At 37.7% G+C, this 25,991-nt stretch overlaps 1 protein-coding gene across 5 annotated transcripts in view; it reads right to left on the bottom strand.

Moving 5' to 3' along the window:
* RBM39 (RNA binding motif protein 39) overlaps nt 1–25,455 on the bottom strand; it is a 34,228-nt gene extending 8,773 nt beyond the window's left edge. For 2 of the 5 annotated variants that reach the window (XM_080813085.1, XM_080813086.1), the window contains exons 1-12: nt 24,980–25,455; nt 24,286–24,349; nt 22,484–22,533; nt 17,834–18,028; nt 15,443–15,508; nt 15,293–15,346; nt 12,685–12,802; nt 12,070–12,222; nt 8,925–9,062; nt 6,672–6,737; nt 3,019–3,223; nt 2,557–2,634 (exon numbers count right to left, since the gene is read on the bottom strand). In XM_080813085.1, coding sequence (XP_080669211.1) covers nt 2,557–2,634; nt 3,019–3,223; nt 6,672–6,737; nt 8,925–9,062; nt 12,070–12,222; nt 12,685–12,802; nt 15,293–15,346; nt 15,443–15,508; nt 17,834–18,028; nt 22,484–22,533; nt 24,286–24,336 — 1,174 coding nt within the window. In that variant the 5' untranslated portion in view covers nt 24,337–24,349; nt 24,980–25,455. Of the gene's footprint in view, nt 1–2,556; nt 2,635–3,018; nt 3,224–6,671; nt 6,738–8,924; nt 9,063–12,069; nt 12,223–12,684; nt 12,803–15,292; nt 15,347–15,442; nt 15,509–17,833; nt 18,029–22,483; nt 22,534–23,987; nt 24,042–24,285; nt 24,350–24,979 lie in introns of those variants that run through there. The other 3 variants (XM_080813087.1, XM_080813088.1, XM_080813089.1) reach the window with 2 other exon arrangements.
* Between the last annotated feature and the right edge of the window lie 536 nt (nt 25,456–25,991).

Raw genomic sequence — 25,991 nt, 5'->3', positions numbered from 1 at the left:
AGGTCATTTGTAACAAGTTAGGAAACAAAGTACAGGATTCATAAAGATAAGGACTCTATCTTAGGAACAACTTCTTAAATTTCTAAAATAAAGTGGATAAAAGACTCACCCTTGGTTTTAAAAAAACAGCTTTAAAGAACTGAGGAGAAAGGGCTTTGGACACACTGAAAAGCAATTTATAGCATTTCAACAAGAAGATTTTAATGATGACTATCGGGAGAAAAATACCAAGTTAATGTAAATATTTACCTAAAAATTGAGTGATTATTAATTCAGTAGCAGTAACAATGTATGGGAATTTTAAGAAGAATGAATCAAACTTTATAATCATCTCAATAAACACTAGTAAGGGTGAATATAACAAATACAGTAACTGGCTACTTAGCCAATCCACATGCACCTTTACAGAGTTCTAGTTGATCACAATCAGCCCACCTTAACTATAAACTGCACAGTAAATGTGCCCAAGGTGTAGCCATACATCATGCATCAAGAAATAATGGCTAAGGATAGTTATAATGTCTAATTTTCAAAAATCTTCAATTACGTGAAGATACTGTTTATGAAGAACATCAAATCAACATATTTGATACCGCACCCAGGATATAACATAAGATTGTTTAGAAACAAACCCTATGTTACTACAGCAAGTCTTCAAAGACAGCAGACAAATATTGACTAGCCTCTAGTGAAATAACTAGAATATGATAAACAGTCCAGCATTTTCTAAATTATTAAAAGAATGATCTGAACAATGGGAAGCAATATAAGGTTAGTTTTCAGATTAAATAGCAAGTCTATTTACTGACTTAAAAGACTTTATTTACTATAGACAGAGAAAGCAAAAGAGAGAACACAGGCATGGGGCAGCTGGAGAGGGAGAAGCAGGCTCCCTGCTGAGCAGGATGTCTGTTATGGGGCTCCATCCCTGGACGCCCAGATCAGGACCTGAGCCAAAGACAGATGCTTAACGAATAAGCCACCCAGGTGTCCCAAAATAGCACGTTTAAAAGCAGAGACTGAGTTACATTTCTGGAAGGGATGGATTCCTTAATGCCTTTGATTAAACCAAGTGGCATTCTTTGGTTATTTGGTGACTCAAGCAATTAAATGTCCAATACTTGTTTACAGAGTCAAAATAATTTAGTGATACTTGGGGGAGTGCTCCAGTGACTCAAAACACAGAAGTCCATTAATGGTTATGACTTTTCCCCATAAAGACAAGCTAGTATGGTTTTATCAGAAGAAAGATTCACTTATTTGAGAGAAAGAAAGGGAGAGACAGTGTAAGTGCTAGGAGCAGAGGGAGAAGGGGAGATCATTTCTAGCAGACTCCATGCCCTATGCAGAACCTTTGATGTGGGGATGATGTCACGACCCTGAGACCATGACCTGACTGAAATCAAGAGACCGATGCTTAACCCACTGAGCCACCCAGGCACCCTGGTTCTTTCAAAAGTTTTATAAATACCTATCAGATTTCAAAATAAATAATAGAATCTGACAGGAGAAACACAAAAACAGAAAAGGCAGATTTTCTAAAGTTACAAACGTGTGGACATCCACTAAAAAGAAAATAATGAAAAGGCCCTTCTCTCTCAATAACAAAATAGAAAAGCAAAAAAAATGATTCTCCTTTAATAAGCTTTTGATTTAAATGGAAATCATGAATCAATCATAAATTATTCTTTCCTTTAATTAATAAGCTTTTGATTTAAATGGAAACGATAAATCAATCAACTACATAAAGAGGTCCATGAATCAATCATGGACATTTATGCATATTCAGATGCAGTACTGTGGTCTTAAACTTACAAGCTGTCAGTTACAGAGTCTCACTTTGAAGATAATATTCATAATATAAAGTGCCATACTTTCTTGGGATATAGATTTCCTGTCTTCCAAGGTCCAAAATACAAATGGTTCTTCTTAGATGTTCTAAAAGCAAGTTCTTCAACATTTCAAAATGAAATGCTACCCTGGCTGACAGGTTCTGATAAGCATCAAGGTTTTTAAGAGGAAATTTGAGGAACTTAAGCCAAACGAAAACAATGTTTATCGTAAACCAAACCCCTTGTTACACAACTACAACAGACCATTGCTTCTCTATTTTCCTGCCCTGTTCATGAGCTCCCATTCCCCTAACTGAAAATCTCAAAATACCATGTACTGTTTAGACAAAAGCACTCTTGATATTGTAATTATTTTACATAAAGCTTGATTTAAAGGCCCCTAATAGTTTTCTCAACTCAAACATTACAAAGAAACATTTTTTGAAACAATATACACTTGGTATTTAAGAAAAGTTATGGATTTACGAAGGTCTAACATGTAATTCCAACTAAAAATGGTAAGTAGGGTTCAAGAAAATGCCCTGATAGCCTATTATTAGTAGTGAATAATTCTATTCTGTATATCCATTTCCTTTACATTTACAGGCTAAAAAGTACTTGATGAATTGAATTCTCAGTAAGTCCTTTTAAATGCAAAAATTTGGCAAATTTTCGAATTAGGTGAAAAACAATGATTTCAAATTAGAAAAGATTCAATTCCTACCTGCCACAGCACCAAATGCCAAAGAGCCACTCATTTGTAGAGCCTGCTGTGCTGCTGGTGGAATCTGCAAACCTGTACCTATGTAAAAGAAAATAGATTTTACAGTCCTTACCTTGTTAAAAGCAGAAAACCCCAATTTTCTGGGTGCTTACTACTACCAAAGTTACTTCACTAGAAGTATTTACAAGCAAGACTTGTAATCCGGGCAACTGAGGATATAAATATCATTAAGAAAGCAAAAGGAATCCTATAATGTATGCTGTGGCACTCAAAAGGCACCACAACAAAGTAGATTCCATTAGAACTTTTTAAAAGTAGCCTCATCTATGAAATTGCATTTACCACCCAAGAATAATAAGGTCAACCCCAAAATTAAAAAAAATTTTTTTATTAGTCTGTGTCAGTTACCTTACTCATTACCATATCCACAATAAATCATTCACAACACACGTGAAAACTTACCTTCTGCAAGTCTTGCCATTAATTGGAGACGACCAGTTGTTCCCAAGTCAATTCCAGTCCTTTCCAGTTCATCACTGTCCAAGAATGAGCTAGCACTGGAAGCATCAGTACGTTCAGTAACATGACCAACTTTCATTGGTCTTCCTGCTAACTCAAATCCATTAAGCTGTTCCAAAGCCTTCTTGGCACATTCCGAATCAGAAAACTGTAATTGAGGTAAGGGTGAAAGTAAAAAGTCCAGTATGTGAGTTCATGTATATACCTAAGGTAAAGAAATGCTTACTTATTAAGTCTAATCTATTCAATAATTACACAAGTGGGTGGATGGCAAAGTAGAATTTCTAGCTTTAAGTAATATAAGCTATATGATCAGATGATAAACTCATTCAAATTAGCTTTGTTAATGTGATGATTTGAACAGCAAGATATTACGAAATGATACCAAAATTTGGAAATAAGGAATCTTAGTAAGAGTGCATATGAAGTAATTTTCCTGACATCAAAACTCTTTTTAATGTGCTTGGATAAACTAAAATGGTGCTCTGTTTCCTTTCATAAAAAAAGAGCTATTGGTGTGCCTGGGCGGTTCATTTAGTTAAGTATACTGCCTTCAGCCTCAGGTCATGATCCCAGAGTCCTAGGATTGAGCCCAACATCAGACTCCATGCTCAGCAGGGCGCCCGCCTCTCCCTCTCCCTCAACTGGCTGCTTCCTCTGTTTGTGCTGTCAAATAACTAAATAAAATCTTTTAAAAAAAATTTAGAAAAATTAAAAGTTCACTCAGCTATTATTAATACAAAATTGTGGGTCATTTTATTGCCAATAAAATCATAAAAAATATTTTTTCTTTAAATCGTGGAAATTCTTAATTCCCAGGATGCAAACACAAACTTAGTTGCACAGATTCTCATTTTTAACGGGGGGGGGGGGGGGGGGGTGGAGGGCACCACACAATGATGATGACAACACCCTCCCAGCAATCCCACAGCTTAGTATCTCATCAGTATGGTTCAAAACATTTTCTCCTACTGAGAAAGAAAAAATTACAGATACTTACAAAACATTTATGAACACACAGAACCATGTAAATTAAAATAATCTAAGCTTTGTACATAAATAACTAAATCATTGCCAACAGTTCACACATAGTTGATATTAAAGATGGTTTGTTTTGTTTTTTTATTAACATATAATGTATTATTAGCCCCAGGGGTACAGGTCTGTGAATTGCCAGGTTTACACACTTCACAGCACTCACCATAGCACATACCCTCCCCAATGTCCATAACCCAACCACATTCTCCCTACCCCCCATCCCCTCCGACAACCCTCAGTTTGTTTTGTGAGATTAAGAGTCTCTTAGGGTTTGTCTCCCTCCCGATCCTATCTTGTTCCATTTATTAAAGATGTTTTTAATAGGGGCAGGTCATGATCCTAGAGTCTTGGGAGTGAGTCCCAAATTGGGCTCCCTGCTGAGTAAGGGAGTTGCCTTTTCCCTCCCCCTTCCCCCTGCTCCTCTTCTCTGTCTCTCAAGCAAAATCTTTTTTTTTTTAAAGGTTACTAACAGGGGCACCGGGGTGGCTCAGTGGATTAAAGCCTCTGCCTTCGGCTCGGGACATGATCTCAGGGTCCTGGGATCGAGCCCCGCATCAGGCTCTCTGCTCGGCAGGGAGCCTGCTTCCTCCTCTCTCTGCCTGCCTCTCTGCCTATTTGTGATCTGTCAAGTAAATAAATAAAAATCTTTAAAAAATAAATAAATAAAAAGTTACTAACAGTTTTTGATAAGATTTCATTTATTTGACAGAGAAAGCGCACGTCCACCTGCACAAGCAGGGGGAGTGGCAGGCAAAGGGAAAGGGAGAAGCAGGCTCCCCACAGAGGAGGGGAAGCCGGATATGGGACTCAATCCCAGGACTCTGGGATCATGACCTGAACTGAAGGTAGTGAATGGCTCAACCAACTGAGCCACCTAAACGCCCATACTAACAGTTTTGTAAACAACTTTTCTCCTTCCACCAGTGTATGAAGACCAATAAAAATAACCAAATGACCAATAAAACTTTCTCTATAATTAAGAAACAGGTTTGCTTGTTTGTTTGGGGTGGGGGGGGAAGAGTCTCAAGCAGACTCCATGCCCAGTGTGGAGCCCAACGCAAGGACTGCTCTCATGACGCTGAGACCATGACCTGGGCCAAAATCAAGAGTCAGATGGCAGGGTTGCCTGGGTGGCTGAGTGGGTTAAGCCTCTGCCTTCTGCATCCCATCAGGCTCTCTGCTCAGCAGGGAGCCTGCTTCTCCCTCTCCCACTCCCCCTTATAGCCCCCCACCCCGGGTCAAATAAATAAATAAAATCTTAAAAAAAAAAAAAAAAGAACTGAACCTATTTATATTTAAATTTTATTTCCCTATGGCAGCAGCAATGGTGACAATCTACCTGCATTTTACACTAGCAATAGCAGTTCTCAGAACTTTCCAAAGTTCTAAACATCAAACATTTAAAAACTCTATTATGTAATTAAATAGCATCAGGAAATAGAACATAGGAGGGTTTACTTTTAAAGGGGCACTTCCACTCAGTTATTTCAGCTGCCACCCAACACCCTAATCAGGGAATGGGCTATGATGGTTTGACAACACCTTTTTTTAGATTTCATTTACTTATTTATTTAGAAAGAACACACATGTGTGAGCACGGGGAAGAGCAGCAGGACAGGAAGACAGAATCTCAAGCAGACTCCATGCCCAGTGCAGAGCCCAATGCACTGGGACCCTAAGATCAGGACCTGAGATGAATTCAAGAGACAGATGCTTAACAAACTGGGCCACCCTGATCATGGTTGTGAGATGCATCCATATAATAAAAAAGTAAGACAGAGTATCAAGACATGGGCACCTAGGTGGCTCAGACGTTAAGCGTCTGCCTTCAGCTTGGGTCATGATCCCAGGATCCTGGGATCAAGCCCCGCATGCAGGTTCCCTGATCGCTGGGAAGCCTGCTTCTCCCTCTCTTGCTCCCCTTGCTTGTGTCCCCTCTCTCACTGTGTTTCTCTCAAATAAACAAACAAAATCTTTAAAAAAAAAAAAAAAAGTATCGGGGCGCCTGGGTGGCTCAGTGGGTTAAAGCCTCTGCCTTTGGCTCAGATCACGGTCCCAGGGTCCTGGGATCGAGCCCCGCATCGGGTTCTCTGCTCGGGGACCTGCATCCTCCTCTCTCTCTCTCTTTGCCTGCCTCTATGCCTACTTGTGATCTCTGTCTCTCAAATAAATAAATAAATAATTTTTAAAGCAAAATAAAATTAACTTATTAAAAAAAAAGTATCAAGACTCGTTCATTCAACTGACAGAAACATCACAAAAAGTATTACAGACCAAAAAAACCTCATAATGGGGTCATAAATTTCAATCACGTGGATACCAGCTATACAAAATTAACTATATTCACGGTAAGAGAAAACTGGCTAATCGTAAGCATTAACATTTGGTATACATGGCTACCGAAGGCAAACTATTTTAAACCATTCGAAAAAAGAACCAAGCACCCTTTCCCACTATCAATAACTAATGAAGTATTACTATATACTTTGGTCTAAAACCTTAAAGTTATTCAATCAATCAAACTTTAAGTCATAATGTTAACAATAGTAATCACTTACCGTAATAAATCCATATCCCTTAGATCGACCTGTTTCACTATCCATCATGAGTTGGATACTTTCAATCTAAAAAATAAAAACAATTATTATGTAACTGCAAAGGAGGAAGCAAAAGCATTTTATTCCTTGAAACGTGATTTAAAAAGTCTCCCCCCACCAAAAAACCAAAAACAAATCATCTCAACCCATCTCCAAAAGTACTTCTGAAAGCCTAGATGCTTCTCAACCAAGAAGTTACGCACTGTGGAATAAAAAGTACAATCTTCTGCCTCAGAAACAAACCACTAGGGGCGCCTGGGTGGTTCAATGGGTTAAAGCCTCTGCCTTCAGCTCAGGTCACGACCCCAGGGTCCTAGGATAGAGCCCCATGGGGAGCCCTCTTCCTCCTCTCCCTCTGCCTACCTTTCTGCCTACTTGTGTGGTATCTGTGTGTTAAAAAAATAAATAAATAAAGTAAAATAAAAAAACACAACACTAAAAACTAGAGGTCCTTTGTAAACTACAATCAGGTGTTAGAAATTAACACTTTGTTTTCTTTCCATTATGCTAAAAACACCAAATTCCCAATAATATCAGACATGACAAATTGTCCAAGATGTTGGAATAACTAAAACAGGGGTACCTGGCTGACTCAGTCAATAGCCCATGCAATTCGTGGTCTCATGGTTGTGAGTTCAAGTCACACAGTGGATGTAAACATTACTTAAAAAATCTTGGGACACATGGGTGACTCAATCTGTTAAGCATCTGCCTTTGGCTCAGGTCATAATCCCACCCCGGGGTCCTAGGATGGAGTCCCACAGACTCCTTGCTCAGAGGGAGCATGATTCTCCCTCAGCCTGCCATTCCCCTAGCTTGTGTGCATGCGTACTCTCTGACAAATACAAAATTCAAGAGAGACAAAATAAAAAAAATAAAATCTTACAAACAGGGACACCTGGGTGGCAGTTACGTGCCTGACTCTTGGTTTCAGCTCAGCTCATGATTTCATGATTTAGAGATCAAGCCCTGCGTCATACTCCACACTCAATCTGCTTGAAACTATCTCCTCTGTCCCCAACCCTGCTTCTCCCAAATAAATAAATCTTTTAAAAAATCTTAAGAATAAAATCAACCCTGAATGTAGATAATCACTGCACAACTCTGGGTAGCCATTTAAAAGGCAATGAATTGTTCACTTGAAGCAGGTGAAGTACATGGTTTGTGTACTACACCACAGTATCTCAATATAGCTGTTCATACACAGAGAGCATAAAAAATTAAAATACAGCATGGATGTACTCTATTTCTTCACGTCCGGTAATTTCAGGAATGCATTAACTTTGCAGTCACTGACCAAAAAAAAAAAAAAAAAAAAAGATTTGTATGCCACAAGTGTGTGCACATTTCTAATTTAATAAAAAGCCCACAGTCGACACCCGACTTTTACCATTACGCACTCTTTGAACAGTTTAACAAAGGGGCTGAATGGAAATAGTAAAAAAGTATATCCAAGGGAAATGAAAATTAGTAGTGGATGCAGTATTAACAGTTACCAACATTTTTATTCACGGCCACATAATGAATATTTTACCAACATTTTTATTCACGGCCACATAATGAATATTTTAAAATACAGTATGACCCACTATTATTAACATTTATTCTAAAATAAAATGTCATGATAAAATGAGGACCAACTGAACAGGAACAGTCTAACTACTTAATTGAGTAGATAGAGAAAGGGTTCTGTACATACCCCTTAATGTTCCATAAGGCCAAAAAACAAGCATCCAAAGAACATCAACAGGGGGTGCCTAGCTTGCTCAGTCAGAACATGATGCAACTCTTGACCTTGGGGCCATGAATTTGGGCACCCACATTGGTGAGATAGATTGTACTTAAAAAAACAAAAACCAAAAAACACACCCCCCTCCCCAAAGACCCAACCAAGGAAAACAAAATCTCTTGTTCCAAATGCACAGGAGACTCTCATCATTCATGTTGACTTGAAAAAAAGTGATTGTTTCTAATACTCTACGCATTTCACTGCAGCATTATGAATGACAACACTAAAAGATTCTTGATCTTCAAATGTTACCCTTCTTTCAGAGATACTACCTTAATCTAAGATGCCACAAAACCCTCTCAGAACCACGCTTTCCCATCTTATATTAACCTCATTGAAACATGACAAAGTAGATACACAGAATTATTATGCAGTTATATTGTAAGAAGAACCTATTAAGGATCATTGAAGATAATGGGACTTACCCTTCCAAAAGGCTCAAAGATTCCCCGAAGCATATCTTCAGTTATGTTAAAGTGTAACGAGCCCACATAAAGCCTCATAGGTCCAGCACTTCCCTTTTGTAGATTGTTCGCCATTGCTGCAGCTCTGTTTTTTTCTGCCTGCAAGGTGGGTAAGACAAAATGCACATCACAGAGCACTAATCCAAAATCATTCTTTTAGAGATTTTATTTATTTATTTGACAGAAAGAGAGGGAATACAAGCAGGGAAAGAGGGAGAAGGAGAAGCAGGCTTCCCACTGAGAAAGGAGCCCGATGTGGGGCTTAATCCCAGGATGGTGGGATCATGACCTGAGCCAAAGGCAGATGCTTAACAACAGAGCCACCCAGGCACCCCTCAAATCTTTTTTTTTTTTTAAGATTTATTTTTTTGACAGAGAGAGAGATCACAAGGAGGCAGAGAAGCAGGCAGAGGGCAAGGGGGAAGCAGGCCCCCTGCTGAGCAAAGAGCAGAATGTGGGGCTCAATTACAGAACCCTGGGAGCATGACCTGAGCTAAAAGCAGAGGCTTAACCCACTGAGACAAACAGGCGCCCCCATTTTTTTTTGAACATTTTATTTATCTGACAGAGATACAGTGAGAGAGGGAACACAGCAGGGAGAGTGGGAGAGGGAAAAGCAGGCTTTCTGCCAAGCAGGGAGCCCAATGTGGGGCTCAGTTCCAGGACCCCAAGATCATGACCTGAGCTGCAGGCAAACGTTTAACGACTGAGCCACCCAGGCCCCCCTAATCCAAATCATTTTAATCATAGTAAAATTCTATTCGTTTTAGGTTTGCTTAGTGACAAATAATATCAAAGGCTAGTGATGAAATTACGCTAAGTTTAGTAAGTCATAGGACAAATACTCCCATTTACATGTGACTGATTAATGGCACTAAATTAAAATTTTAAGAAAATGGTTCAAATGACAATTTTCTATATTTTACTGAACTTAAGGTACATATTTTGCCACAATAAAAAACTTTTAAGTTTTACAAGCATAAATCCTATATAAAGCAATCATATACTCCATTTCATATGTAAAATGAAATCAATCCTAAAAGTACACTATGCCATCTAAATGAGATGCATCCTGGTATCAGACATACTAAACGTGGAAAATAAGACTGTCTCATGGAATTCGTTGTTCATCAAAATTAATGTATTCTCAAAATCATTGTTACTCAAAGTACAGTACTCACCAACTGGATGGCTGACATAAAGGGGCTTTTTTGTCAATATAAAATCACATCGAGCAAAGCATTCAGTTTAGCTGTCATTTATTTCCAAAGGAAGTCTTTCTCAAAGGTAATGGTTATTAACTCATATTCTACCACAAGTTCCTTTTCATGTTAACAGATTGAGGAATTTTGAGTATCAATGTCCAAAAGAGGTTAAAATTAAATCAACTCAAAACCTCATTTTAGGGGCGCCCGGGTGGCTCAGCGGGTTAAAGCCTCTGTCTTTGGCTCAGGTCGTGATCCCGGGGTCCTGGGATCGAGCCCCACATTGGGGGAGGGGGTTCCGCTCAGCAGGGAGCCTGCTTCCTTCTCCCTCTCTGCCTGCCTCTCTGCCTACTTGTGATCTCTGTCAAATAAATAAATAAAATCTTAAAAAAAAAAAAAAAACCCTCATTTTAATCTGAGGACTCTAGCCCTCTTCATGACAATCTACACACCATTTAATTTGTTCTCCAGGGGCGCCTGGGTGGCTCAGTTGTTAAAACTTCTGCTTTTGGCTTGGGTCATGATCCCAGGGTCCTGGGATCAAGCTGCATATCGGGCTCCCTGCTCAGCGGGAAGTCTCTTCTCCCTCTCCCACTCCCCCTGCTTGTGTTCCCCCCCCCACTGTGTCTCTCTGTGTCAAATAGATAATCTAAAATAAATAAAAATGAACAAATAAATTTGTCCTCCATCGCAGGAAATGATTCAAGGAACTAATTTTTCCCATTTCCTAACAATTATTTTCCTGTTATAAATAACCTAATATTAAGTGCTTCTAAAACACTAAACAGAACCTATTATCTTTCAGATATGACAAAAGCTACGAACTTGACCAATGTTACATACAGCTTATTAACAGTGAGTAAAACTGGAATTTCAAGTCAGATCTGGTTCCAAGGCTTGTGCATAACTTTACAATATGAAAATATGATGACAGATTATTTAAAGAGTTACAGATTACTTATTTCAGTGGTCTGGAAAGCTATCAAAATGACTATTTTATTATGTGTTGCTCGAAAATATTCTTTAAATCCTATAATCGCCATTAAAAAAACAGCTAGCAAGCAGTGACAAATTATCAATCATGGCATCCTACAAATGCTTTCATGTAATAAAACAATACATCTCAGTTTTTCCACATTTAAACGCACTAACGTTACTAACGCTAATTTCATTTCCCGAAGGCCAATACTGGATTACTATAAAGTACCAGCAAAGAGGAATTAAACAAAAGAAATTTTAAACAGAAACATTCACAAGATTAGTTTAAAACATTTTACCCTCAAAAAATGGTAGAAATAAAAGCTGCTCAAACTACTCAACGTTTTGCAAAATCTCATACAAGTGTGTATTAAACACTGAAAATACTTAATTTATTAAAAATGTCAAAATCAGGGGCGCCTGGGTGGCTCAGTGGGTTAAAGCCGCTGCCTTCGGCTCAGGTCATGATCCCAGCGTCCTGGGATCGAGCCCCGCATCGGGCTCTCTGCTGAGCAGGGAGCCTGCTTCCTCCCTTCTCTCTCTGCCTGCCTCGTGATCTGTCTGTCAAATAAATAAATAAAATCTTTAAAAAAAAAAAAAAAGTCAAAATCATTCCATTTGAAATAAAAGGTAAACGTGTTTTTAAATGTTCTTTTATCCCCAACTAATAAATTATCACAAATCAAAAAGTCTACACCATGTTCTCACGTCTTTTTCATGAAATAGATATTTAAACCTTAGAACAGGATGTTGTTGAGAATATACGATTATCAAAGTAACCAAAACAAAGTTTAAGGGAAAAAAAGCTGTTCTGAAAACATCTAACTCAAACAATTAATGATTATGCAAGACACTGTAATACTAAGCAACAGCAGGTTTTTAGCACGATCGTTAATCAAATTCCTAACCAAGCAAATGATTACCTGTGATGCTTGTACTATGATTGGCACTCCTAAAACACGTTGGCCAGTTAATCCTATTGCTAGAGGCACTGAGCTAACATCAACAAACTCCACATATGCAATTCCTTTGGAACGTCTTGAATTTCTATCAGAAATCATTCTCACATCTCGAACCTAAAAACAAAACACACACTTAACATAAGCTTCTGTTTATTCAACAGTCCACTGTAAACCATTAAAAAAAAATTTTTTTTTACGTATCATATGGTTTAAATTTACTTTTAAGTAATCTCTACATCCACAGTGGGGCATGAACTTGCGACCAGAGATTAAGAGTTTTATGTTCCAAATGAACTAGCCAGGTGCCCTTCAATGTTTTAACTAAGGGAACATGTCAGTCCACTTCTTCTTTTTTCTACTTTTGATCAATGTGTGATAAGTTATTAATTCCAACATTATCAAATTCCAATGGAGGCAAAATAGAAATGTTCCCCAAAAGTTTCCCTAACTGAATTCTACTAAATTAAAAGATTCGGTGTTTAAATATTCTCTAATTTAACCTAACATACTGACAATTACTAAATTTTGTTCACAATTCCTATTTATTCAACCTCCCTAAACAGACTAAAAACTTACCTTTCCTACTGTAGAGAAAAACTCTTCCAAATCCCTTGGCCGAATTCTTGCTGCCAGCTGCATGCAGAAAACTGTCCTTGCATCTCTTTCTTCAGGAGTTAGATTATCAATAGGTTCCCTAACAGGAATTAAAAAACAATGCATTTTATAAATTATTCTAAAAATAACCTTATGATTTTCAATGAACAGAATAAAATTTGCAAGTAGCTAGTCATTATTCCCAAGCCCATTTTCTTCTTTTAAGATTTTATTTATTTGAGAGTGAGGGGGAGAGAGAGAGAGCATGCACAAGCAGGGTAAGAGGCAGAGGGAGGGAGCAGACTCTCCACCCCCAACTGAGGAGGTGGGATCACAACCTGAGAGGGAGAAACAACTGGAGGCACCCAGGTGTCCCTTGCAAGCACATTTTCACTAAGATTTATACAAAATATCCATAAAATAATTCAATGTGACTCAATTCCTTCAACAAGATAACTACTAATGTTTCTTCTGCTAGCATCTTACATGACATCAGAACAGAAGTCCATTGGATCTCAAGTCTTACAAATGGTATGTCTCCAGATTAGTAAAAGACCAATCCAAAGCCTTAGAACTTAAGAATAGTCTCTTAACCACTTACTAGCTACAACGTCAGAATGGTCCAAAACCATAAAACCATGAAGTGAAATGAAGTTTGACAATCATAAACGACTAACCTGAGATGATAAGAACTATTCTATTCTGATTTTTCCCCTGAGTTTTTATTTAACAAATTGAGATAGATATATAGAATCATGACCTGGTTGCTTATTCTATCAGTCTTTTTTTTTTTTAAAGATTTTATTTATTTGAGAGAGAGAGACACCGCAAGAGAACAACACAAGCAGAGGTACTGGGAGAGCGAGAAGCAGGCTTCCCTCAGAGCAGGGAGCCCAAGGAGGGGGCTTGATCCCAGCACCCTGGGATCATGACCTGAGCCGAAGGCAGAAGCTTAACAACGGAGCCACCCAGGTGCCCCTATTCGCATCAGTCTTCTAAGACTCTATAAATCCAGTATACAAAGCAATGTTTCTTTTTAATTGTTTTTTAAAGATTTTATTTATTTGACAGATCACAAGCAGGCAGAGAGGCAGGCAGAGAAAGAGGGAGAAGGAGGTTCCCTGCTGAGCAGAGAGCCAGATGCAGTGCTTGATCCCAGGACCCTGAGATCATGACCTGAGCCAAAGGCAGAGGCTTAACCCACTGAACGACCCAGGCACCCCCAAAGCAATGTTTCTTGATGGTTATAAAATACAGAAACCATACCCATATACAAACCAAATATGAAAAGCAGGAAGTTAAATAAATACAAGTAGTAGAATTCAGTTTATTCATTTTTACAGATAGCCTTGACAATCAAGAGCACTTCTGACTGTATGGAGGAAATTAAAGTGCCCAAGTAAAAGAGCACAAGAGATCAAATTATATGAATTTCAAGGAAAAAAAACAGAAGTGCCTATTAACGTTACTTATTATAAAATATCACTAAAGGTTAAGGTTCTAAGTGAATCGCTAAAGATAAAAGCACAAACATGCTCTTATCCACATTCTGGACATTTTCAAGAAGGTACTTTTGAAGTATTCCACCTACAAAATTCTGGTACATTTCTTTGGTAAATTAATAAGTAATTTTAAACTATAAAAGAGGTACAAAGCTAAACTACATCCAGAAAATGAGAAAAGGGGATTTTTTTTTAAAGATTTTATTTATTTATTTGGTAGAGGGAGATCACAAGTAGGCAGAGAAGCCGGCAGAGAAAGAGGAGGAAGCAGGCTCCCTGCTGAGCAGAGAGCCCGATGTGGGGCTCAATCCCAGGACCCTGAGATCATGACCTGAGCCGAAGGCAGAGGCTTTAACCCACTGAGCCACCCAGGTGCCCCCAAAGGGGATTTTCTTACAAGAGTAAGTATTAAAGAGTTTTAAAAAAAAGCTCAGTAGGTACAAAAAGAGCCTTTAAAATCATTAAGGTTTTCATCAAATCCTAGAATTAGAATATACCCTAACAAATATAACAAACAATGAATTCTAAGTTAAAAGGTGCCCTTTAAGGGAAGCCAGAAAGGTATCAGTGCTGCCATTTCTCAAAATTTTCCTTGAATGAAAATAAATGATAGACTTCACAAGAAAGTCTCATATTCATTTAAGAAGAAAGTAACTCACAAACGTAAGATTACTACTACTCAGAAAGAAGTCAACTTGGTTAAGACTTTGGAAATTACTTTATGTCAGTAAAGAGAGTCAGATTAGTGAAACTCATGTTTGTTACAACCAAGTTCCCATGAGGCAATTTTAGTAACTCAAAATTTATTAATTCCAAAGATAAGCAGAGGCAAGTCTATTTCAAGTTTCTATAGTTACCACTAACTTTTATTTAAAAGGGTTTTAAGAGCACATGTAATACCACCTTGTATCTTAAAATTGTAATTACTGCTCCATTCTTATAGGAAACTAAAATGAAAACTTACACAACCACACTGATTTAACATAGTCCAAACTATTAAATGTTAATAAATTTATTAGCAGCATAAGTTGCAAAAGCTTTATAAAAGCTGAAAGTGCCAAAGGAAAAAAAATAGGGACAACAGCTACCTCACAGGGCTCTTGTCTTTTCTGAATGGACTTTTGCTTCGGGAACGTCGTCTGCTGCAAAGTTAAAAAGTTTCAGAAATTACCCAAACAAGTACACCACATTAGTTCCTTGAAAAACAATTTAAACAATTCAGAAGTATGTTTAAAAACCTTAATTTGATGCTATGAGGCAACCCAATCTTTCCTCGGATGGCACTGTTAAATTTTGGTCCGGAGCTAAAAAGGAAACACAAAATTACACTAGTTACAGGGTTAGGGTCTTGCTAAGATCGCGTTCATGCGCTCTCCAGCAAGTTTAACATTGTTTAGGCTGATTTTTTTTTCCACCTCAATTATGAAGAGGAAATAAGAGACTTTTTTTCCTTAACTTTATCCCAGGCAACTGCTTATAGTTATCCATCCTGGACCACTGAGAGGTGCCAAGAACAAGGTTACAGCCTCAATATTTTTCAGATTCTGAAAATTCTATCATTTTCAGTCTACCGTTTTTTCTTAATTACACATTTATGAATACATTCCTGAGGCTTTTTTTTTTTAATGAAAATAAATCTTATTTACAAGGAGTAGCTACAGTTAACAATTTTGTATGAATCTTTGCAGATCCGTTCCCAGGAATTTATGTATTTATATGTATATATGCACAAAATTGATAAATACGTTTCTCGTTTGAGAAAAAAATTAGAGGGACTAAACTCCAACTTTTCCATTTAACAGTAAATCTCAGAGACTGCATGAAAGCAGTTTGTGTCATACTTCACTTCTTTGTGACAAAATATTCCACAGTAAAGATGTGAAGTTCATTAGTATTTCAAAAAAAATTATGTGAACTTGACCTAATAAAGCAATGTTTTCAAAAGAGATCATAAAATTATTTTAAGATCCAGTTTCATTCTGAATTCTAAAAAGGCCTTATAGTTTTAGGGCCTTTTTTTTAATTTTGAAAGACCAAATTAACTTAAAGGGACAAGTCATATGTCCCTTAGTGCTCATCCTACTCTCCTTTTCAAGAAGGGTAGCAAAATCGAAGTACCTAGTGGTATGTTATCCACATTTGGACTCATTTTCATGAACTCTAGGCATACCTGAAACACCCAAGCAGCTCCAAATAAAATTTTATATTAAATGGGTCCTTCACAATTCAAACTAACAGTCATAGTTAAAAATATAAATTTACTGACTAAATTAAAGATCGCATGAAGCCAGACATAAGAACTAAATCATTTTTTAAGTCAGACCAGGGTTATAGGCCGACTTCAAATATTCATTACTAAAACAGATACATAATACACAGAATTTATTAAGGTAATCCCTTTCCCCCCTATTTAATTCTGATAAAAACAAATATGGTAAATCTTAATAAATTTGACCAAGAAAGAATCATTCGGAATTAAAACATGTGGTACTCTTTCAGCTCTTAAATGTTTGTGAAATAAGCAGCTAGGAAGAACTCGAGAACAAGGAGTTCAATCCTTTTTATTTTAAAGGTTAAAGAGCCAGAATCAGAACCCAAAATGTTACTAACTTTAATGGCTTCAAATAATACCCAAACATTTCATGAATATCAGTTAAGTATTGTGCATCCTTTATTTTCATTCTCTTGTCAATTCAATACTCATTAAAGTTCATCTGTCAGTTGTTACCTTTCTTAAAAAATGAGAAAACTAATGCTTAGAGTGTTAACTTGTCCAAGTCAAAGAGTCAAAACTCTTATTCACGTCTTTGTCTTTCAATTCTATCTCCACCCCTTCAATTTAGGAGTGCTTATTTTAATACACTCCCCCCCCCCAGTTTACAGTAGTATATTCATTAAGACAAAAGAATAAAGGTAAAGGGCTAAGGACTGCTAGATTCAATCCTTGTGTTAAGAGTTGTAGGTAGATTCCTTCTAAACTTATTAACATAGCTTTTTAAATGACTATAATAAACCATGTTTCCAACTTGTTAAACTACAATCAAATTTCCATAGGGATTTCAAAGCACTTTGAGTGTTTTACTAATTTTAAAAACCTTGAATACAATGTGATGAGCCCCCAAATTCATCATTATCAAGGAGCATGCACCAGATTCACAAAGGATCTGTCATTTCAGCTGAAAACAGCCAGACAAAATTCATAATTACATATCTGACTGATCATATGTATTAGTAATTTATCTATTTGAGCTTTAAAATTTTAAATAAATTCATGTTCAGCAAAGAGTATTTGAAATAGCTCACATACCTTTAAGCTTTCAAATTTTGGCACTACAGTATCAAGTCTTTTAAGCACTCTAGTGCTTTGGACTAGTTTGGATTGGCATACTGTTAAAATATTTTGAATAGAGTAACAGAAAATAATCCGTATGCCTAGTAAAACAAAAGTTATGTATTGGTCCATGTGCTGTTTTTCTATGTCTTTTCAATGCCAATATCCTTATTTAATAATGCTTAACTAGACATATTGAAAAACAAAATTTTATAATGTACATTACTCAGGTTAAATTGTTTTCTGGATACCTAGAGAATGACTCTCAAACCAAAATCATCAAATTATAGTTACATACTAAGGACTTCTGTAGCGGCCTCTGAATCTGCGATCTCGACTTCTTGAGCGGCTCCGCCTCCTTTCTTTGCTCCTACTTCGCTTCCTTTCACGGCTTTTGCTCTTTTTCCTTTCTCTATCTCTACTTCGTTTCCGTTCCTTACTTTTGCTTCTTTTCCGTTCATGACTACGACTTCTGCTCTTGCTTTTTTTCCTCCTGAGAAGAAAAAAAATTACCATTATCTTGCTGGTTTGAGAAACTGCCCAAATATACTTCCTCTTATGGTCAGAAATCTTTATCTTTCTGTAAATTTATCTTGCTATTTTTACTATTATACAATGATACATAATCATACTTATGGAAAAAATAATTCCTAGGTAAGGCATTTGTCTTCTACTACTGAAAATCAGAAGTCAGCTGACAATCAGTTGAGAGCAGGAACTCTAATGATTGCTCCTGAGAGTCAGGTACAGCTTTAACAAGGAAATCATTTGTTGAAACCTGAACTTTTAAATCAACTTTGACCAACATGTAACTGGCCAACAGAGTATTACTGTAATCCACTAGATACAGTAATAAAATAAAAGTTACAATAAAATATTAAGTAACAATGGGTCATACATAAAAATTATTAAAAACACTTTAACTTCCTTTACGTGAGCCAATTTTGACCCTATTTACACATATGAATATTTTCTACTTCAAAGGGCCATACAAGCATCAATACTTTGGTTTTCATGGGCAAACTTACAAGTATTGACAAAGAACAATTCAACTAATGCAATAAAATGTATTCTGACACACCTAGACTTTTGTGACCTTTTTGGATATGTTCTATTTAAAGTTATAATGAATACACCAGAAAATGGAGCATGCCAGTTTATACAAGCCTGTGGGGGTACAATCAAAAACAAGGATCAACACCTTTAATCAATCTTTATAAAATCTCAAACTCTGAAAGGTAAAAAAGCCAGTCAGTCATATCTTTCTGTTCATTTCTGTATTCTTCACAGTATACCACCCGTTCATTTTGTAATTAAATCTTACCATCTGTACCTCTTTGTCATCACCCAAATTTTAGAGGTGCCTTCAGATATTTCAGTATAATTTCAAAGACATTTAAAAATAAACTTATTCCGCTAAAATGTCAATTTGTAGTGGCTAAAAAGATAATTAAACATTTTGACAATTCTACATCATTTGGAAAATTTAATTAAACTGTTTAGTCCTTATCAAAGCAAAGTTAGCATAAGAGCAATTGAAGTCTGCCTCAGAGAACCTGTAAGCAGGTCATCTTAGAGTGCATTGAAAATAGAAAATGAAGACACCCACCTTCTGGAATCTTGAAACCCACACTCCAATCACAAGGAGATGTAGAGCTTTCCAAGGAGGCAGAAACTTTGTCTAAAATTTCAAGATAATCCACCTGACTGTCAGAAATGTATATGCTAGGTAGCACATGACAGAAAATTAGGCTACACTCATTATTTATATAGAAGTCATCAAAGCAATGCCCAAAAGGGCAACAGATTACATTCCAACTTTGTTGCCTGCAACACCTCACACTGTCTTAGCCTAAGAATTCTGTGAGATAGCTATCATCAAAAGTCCTACATATAATCAATCAGGGGACAAAGTAAAAAGTAACTCCATCCCCCACAAAAAGGACAGACAAGTAAAGTATTGCTCTGCTCATAGACGGTCCACAGCAGAGAGGCAGCCAACCTCCCATCTATGTCTTTTTAGGCCCAAAACTTATTCTGCCAAAGGAAAGGACTGGAAAATTGGAGAGCTAACTTCAACTAAAAGTCTTCCTGGAACTTTTTACAAATGAGTCCCCACCCACATCTGAAGGCAACCCCAGACAGGTAAAAAGACAGCAACATACTAAGACATTCAGAAGCATGATCCTCTTCATAAAAGCCCAGACAAAAAATTAAGAAAGCAATATACTTCTCTATAACAAATTGCAGCTTGAAAGAACATTAAGTTAACTAAAGAAGGGTTATCAAAATCCACACTAATAGTCAAATCCTGTTACAACTTAAAAGGGACTTTCCAAAGTCTTTAGTGGCAGTGGAATTTTGTACTGAACATCATTGAAGTAAATGGTCCACTGGGCTGGGCCTTTGGACTTTTTGGTTATATGGCCTCTGCTGTAAAGGTGTTTTGCTATAACTGGATTTGACCTCTTCCATGTAAGAAGATCTAAAATTTAAATGCAAAGTACTCTGGAAAATAAGAAAAAAAATAGAAAAGTCATTTATTCCAAAATTTATAGATAATCCACACACAGTAGCCAATATATTTCAACTGTGTCATTTTATTGTTATCCTTTTGAGTAATTCCTAAAGAGCTTAACTGAATGGATGCTACTTTAGACTTTCCGAAAATGGTTACACTAACAAATAATATTCCCATGAAGGCAAGCTCAGATATTTAAAAGGTGTACTTTGAGTTCTTGCCAAACTCAGGGGTATAGCTCTTCAGAAAGTAGGCTAACTGATAACCAATTTATATTAAACTTAGTTCCTTCTACTACTACCAGAATACAACTGAGTGTAGGTATTGAGAATCAGAACTATTTTTTGAAAGAAAACATTTACTAGTCGGTCAACTTTCAATGCCTCAGGTTGTACATTTTTTCTTAAAACTTTATCCCAACGCTCAACTGTTTTTAAGACAATGAAGTTTTAGGATAAAAAATGCAACTTGGCACTTTCCTTCAGAAGAATATATGCAGAACACTAATGCGCAAAACACTGTCATTTTACATTTTATCTAAATTTAAATATGAAAATTTATTTCTACATAACTTTAAAATAAATTTGAAAGCTCAATTCCCTTTAGAGAAATGGGTGAGAAGTTCCTGATTGAACTAAAAAGCCATTTATTTAAGCAGCTTTAACAGAGAATGAGAAATATGACAAACAATTTGTACATTTAAAACGATACTAGGTGGTAGTTGGGATATTTCAAACGGACGTTCCTTTATATTGGCTACCCTACAGCCAATCAAAGAAAATTATCCATTCTTCTATTCAGTGTCACAAGACTCTACAATAAATAAAGGCCACAAAGCATCAGTCATGGAGACCGTGATGCTGAATTTCCTGTAAAAGCTTGGTAGCCTTAATGAGCTTAGATGCACAATGAAAACAAATATGAACTGGAGATCAAGTTAGTAGCAAGGAGTGACATCTGAGAATGGTCAAACAAAGAAAACTGTGACCGAAGTGCATGTCCTCATCCTTTTGGCACTCAGGGTAAGATCTTTACCTACCCAATAGGCCTGATACCTAGATTGGATAATTTCAATTTATGTGGATAGTCCTTTCTAGGTTTTCATTACAAACTGGGAATTAAAACCATTCATTAGGAAGCTGTTACTTTGGGATAACGTCTAAAACCAGGTGACATTAAACAATGCAATAATTGGCTGATTGCCTTAATCCTAACAATTCAAGACTAAACCCGATATGATTAATTCCCACAATCTGTTGTGATTATAACAGACCCTCTACCCAACTTTGAACCAAAAAAAAAAAAAAAAAGACATTTTCTGCAAACTGCATCATTTTAAATCCGTTACATTTTTTACGGGAATTATTAAGAACAAAATAATCAGCGTAACAGCCTACATTATCCAATTTAAGAATCTTCTCATCTCTTTTGTGAAATTCTATCAACCTACCTAATAAAAGTTGTTGTGAGGAATTTGAGGTAGTGTATTATGAAGTATTTTGAGCTCTTATTAGGAAAAGAGCCAGAAAATGAAGGAAGGGACTATGTTATCATTTTGTTGTTGTTTTCCATTAGATGGAGTCATGTACATTACAAATTAATGACATCACAAAATAGGCTACTGAAACAACTTGAAGCTTATAACATGACCACGTGATGTTAAGAGTCACTAATTTTTAGAGCAGAAAGAATACTCCAAAAATAGGATCCAACTTTATAAAGTGGTTCTGGTTTATGCTGTCATTGAAACATCATATACTGTATTCTATACTAGTCTATAGCACTGAGTTACTATTACAGGTTACTCATTTAACACAGTAAATTGCATTAATATGCACTTTTTTAAACACTCCATTTTCACCATTCAAGTAATAAAGTTTTAAAAGCTTAAGCAACAAAAGCCATGTAAAAGGCACCTAAAAAGTACTTAAGTATGCTATAATGTTGCTACAAAAAAGGGCCTTTAAGCGGCAAGATGCATAAATAATTCACAGCTCTGACTCCTTTAAAGCAAACAATGTTTTCCACAGGCCGGTTATTTGTTACCTTTTCTTCTTCCTAACCCATCTTCAGTGGATATGGAAGTTTTATGGGTACACCACCAAAATATTAAGCCCAAGTTTATAAATTTAAGACAAAGACAAACTCTAATACAGGAACTCTTATCCAGATTGTCGTGAATAGACTTGGAGGGGAAGGTGTCCAAAAGATCCCTGAAACTATACCCTGAAATCTAGGGAAAGAATCCATAGTCTCATACTCTCAAATAGTTTCTCATCCCTTCAGAAGATAAAGAACGACTTCTCTAAGAGAGACAAGAAAAAGCTTCTGAAGAGAACTTTGTTTGATGCTACAGCCACAGGAACACAACTTAAGATCTCAATCATATAAAGGTCCCCCCACCCCAGGTCCCTACTTATAACTTACTTTTTGCTACGTTCTTCATGGCCGTTAGCACTGCTCAACTTGTTCTCATCCTAAGCAGGGTTGATAGAAGAACATCATGAGGACGAAGTGGTAACATTTCAAGTTGTCAAAGGGTAAAGGGAATAGGAATAAGAAAATACAAAACAATTTTAAAACTAATTACTTGTTTATAGTTTAACATGGAAGGCTATAAAAAAATTTAGATGGGTACGTGTTTAACCACTTTGTTGCTTACAATTAAGTCATCAAGATACAAAAATAAAAATGCATATTAACATGTTAAATTTTACTTTCTTATATAGTTAGATATTAAGTTATCCACATTTACAGTTGTTGAAGTGGTTAAATAGAATTTCTAAAAAACATGAATGAAGTCGTTTTGAGTTTTATTCCATGTGCTATGGTCCCTTTGGTCAGTACCATGGCTCTATTTCTGCCTAAGCCCCAAGTGGCCATGCTAGCAGCCAGCCACTATCGATTTCCTGTGACCGATGCCATTCCTGAGATCTTCGCCCATTTCCGTTGGAGGGTTGGGACTGTAAGAGCTTGATGCCACCTCTGTCACACATCTCGCCCTGAAGCAAACAGGGATTCACACTGCTTTAGTAATGTTGACTCCCAAGAACCCAAGAAAGTCAATTAATAATCCACCAGTCCAACCTAAACATTTCCTACTTCCATACCTGTTTACATGGAATTACATCCATGTTAAACTAAGACACAAGAATCTTAACATTAAAACAGAAAGTAGTTCTTCAAGAGTCTAAGCATTATAAAACTACATACACTATTTAAAGCTAGAAAGAATTCATCCAAACTGGTACCACATGGTCGTGCTATACACTCCAAAACAGATGTATTATTTTAAAAGGTTTAGCGCAATGTTTATTTTTTAAAGTTTGATCACATCAGTTATAGAAGTGCTAACTTACAAAGCTTACAGTTTGCGACACCAGTGATAATGCATGCATACTGCTATTTTCACCACCAACTGGTGAAAGAATGAAAAGACACTTTACTTTTACTGTGATACTGAAATGGGTCAGACTATACTACTAGCCAAAATAATTCCTCTGTAGCTTTTAGTGTGAAATATTATGGCAGGGACTAAGTAAAAATAAAACAATATGGAGCACAGTAAAAGTCATCAAGTGACTCTTAAGTTGTGATACTGGCTCCTTTGCTTTAAAAAATTTTTTTCTATTCAGGGATCCAAGAATTTCAGTAATTTTTAACTGAGCAGATCATCACCTGCCTGTTTCAGTATTTACTATCACCAGTCATATATATATAGAAAAAAAATTTAAATCTCACCCATTTCTTCTTGTAAAACTTAAAGATTTGCTTGCCATAGACTGGTTATACTTTGTTATTCTTGGACCCCTGCTATTTTCCCAAACCACTACATTCACCTTTTTGCTATACCAAACTGGAGCTGGTAATTCTTAGTTGAGTCATTTTACCTAGGGGACCACGGTACAGCGATAAGTCACTCAATTACTACCTTATGATTGACAGTTCACACTGGAATCAAAGGTGAATTCATGGGAGTAGAGGTGAGATATCGTTAGGCAAGTCTACAAAGAGAGATAGATGGGCATTTATTCATCACGCTGAAGTGAAACTACTGCACAATATTATTACATCAATAGCATATATTTACTTTTGTAAGTTACACGTAATGCATCTCTGATAAGATAAATCAAGAGGGCTCCGGGGATGTTAGTTTACATTTCAGCAGTAGTTTCGTGATAATGCTAAATTAAGAAATATATAAACCTCACCGACATGTTTTTTCTCACCTTCTTGTAAGGAGCCTCAAGCATTGCTTCAATATCAATATCGTCTGCCATTTTCTCTAATCGCCTAGAAAATAAGAAAGGTAATTCAAGTGAGTGAACATTTTCAACTGCGCTCAATCTCCTTACCCGACAAACTCCCCAAACTTCAGAAAAACCTTCAAAAAGCCCTCGAGTGAGTAAAGTGGCACGATGCACTTAACCAGGCTTGGTAATTAAATCTGAAATGTCTCCAAGACTGAACACACGGAAATACATTAAATGTACGGTAAGAAAAAAAAAAGGCCCACAATTAACTCTAAAAACAGAACCCGCGCGCCGTGAGTGAAGACCGCCTCTTTTCCGCGCAAAACCCGCGCTGCCATTTTAGGGGCAAAGGGAAACTCCCTCGGTTGGGAGGGGTTGTATGCCGTGGTAGCGTTCGGCTGGCGCCATGTTGGGAGGTCGCGGCCGGCCAGGCCTCGAAGGGACCGGTCGCCATCCGACCGAAGCCTCTCTGGGATCCCGGCCATCCAAAAACCCCAAAATCGAAACGACCGGAAAATAAGGGCGCGGTCGCCGAAATGCAGCCGATTTCTCGAGCCAACCCCCCCACCCCGCAGTGCTGAAAGACCGCCTAAGAAGTGCCCCTCAAACCAGACAAAACCCAAACCTCTGAAAAGCTCTGACAATACACAGGCCCGCTACATCTCCTTACCTGTGCGGGCTTTCGGGCCCCTGGGGTGCTTGTATTCGGAAAGGGGGGGGGGGGGCTGCTGCTGCTGCCGCTGTTGCTACTGTTAAGCCGCTAGGCCCAGGCCGCAGTACCGCCCAGCCCGAATTTCGGGCTCCGAGGGCGGATAGGCCCGAGCGAATCTAAAAGAAACAATGGGATTAGAGGAGCCCGCGCGGAAGTTCAGGACGGCGGCTTCGGCAGCTCAGGATCCACCCCTGCGACAGCTTCGGCAAGCTCTCTGAAATGGCGGCCGCTGCTTCCCCGTACTCACATCCACCAACACACATACACACACACAAACACACGGGGCCTCACGGAGCTCTCAGCACGGGCTCTCGCGAGAAGCTGCCTCCAGTTCCAGACGGAGCAACTGAAATATCGCGAGATACAAGCATAGCCCCGGCGACCATGGCCCAATCTCGCGCAATGATTGCGCCACAGATATTCCCATCCCCCACTCGGAGCGGAGCCTTTGACACCCCCTCCGCATAGACGTTCGTATCTCGCGAGACCGCGCAAGAAGCTAGAGCAAAGACAGTTGGTACACATCCCGTCAATCTTTTTAAAAACTGAACGCTGAGTGGGCCTCGGTGGTCTCCTCCTCCTTGTAGCACCTCCTCACAGCGGTCTGAAGATTTCTCTTACAGAGCTGACCGCCTCTCTCCTCCCCCGGGTCTCCCACCCTGGTGTCTGTCAAGGTCGCCATAAGGCAACCTAGTCCATATGGCGATAGACTACAACGAAAATCGTCATGTATGTATAGATTCTCTGCCAGGAGTGACGAATTGAAAAAGCATGCAAAAGAGAAGGCAAGAAGAGACTATAGGGGGCTATTGCTGTCGAATAAAAATTAGATATTCCGGCCTTTTGGAGGCAGTGGGCTAGTCACCGCTAACTAAACACCCTTGGAAATGGTGGAGAAAGGCAAAGAGAAGGTGAAAAAACAAACTGCTTCCCTCGGCAATGGATAAGCTTTTTGCCCCGAACTTTATAG

The sequence above is a fragment of the Martes martes genome (assembly GCF_963455335.1).
Source record: "Martes martes genome assembly, chromosome: 9".
NCBI classification, from domain to species: Eukaryota; Metazoa; Chordata; class Mammalia; order Carnivora; family Mustelidae; genus Martes; species Martes martes.
The sequence above is the reverse complement of the archived record's forward strand: the minus strand, read 5'-3'. Positions and strand labels throughout refer to the sequence as shown.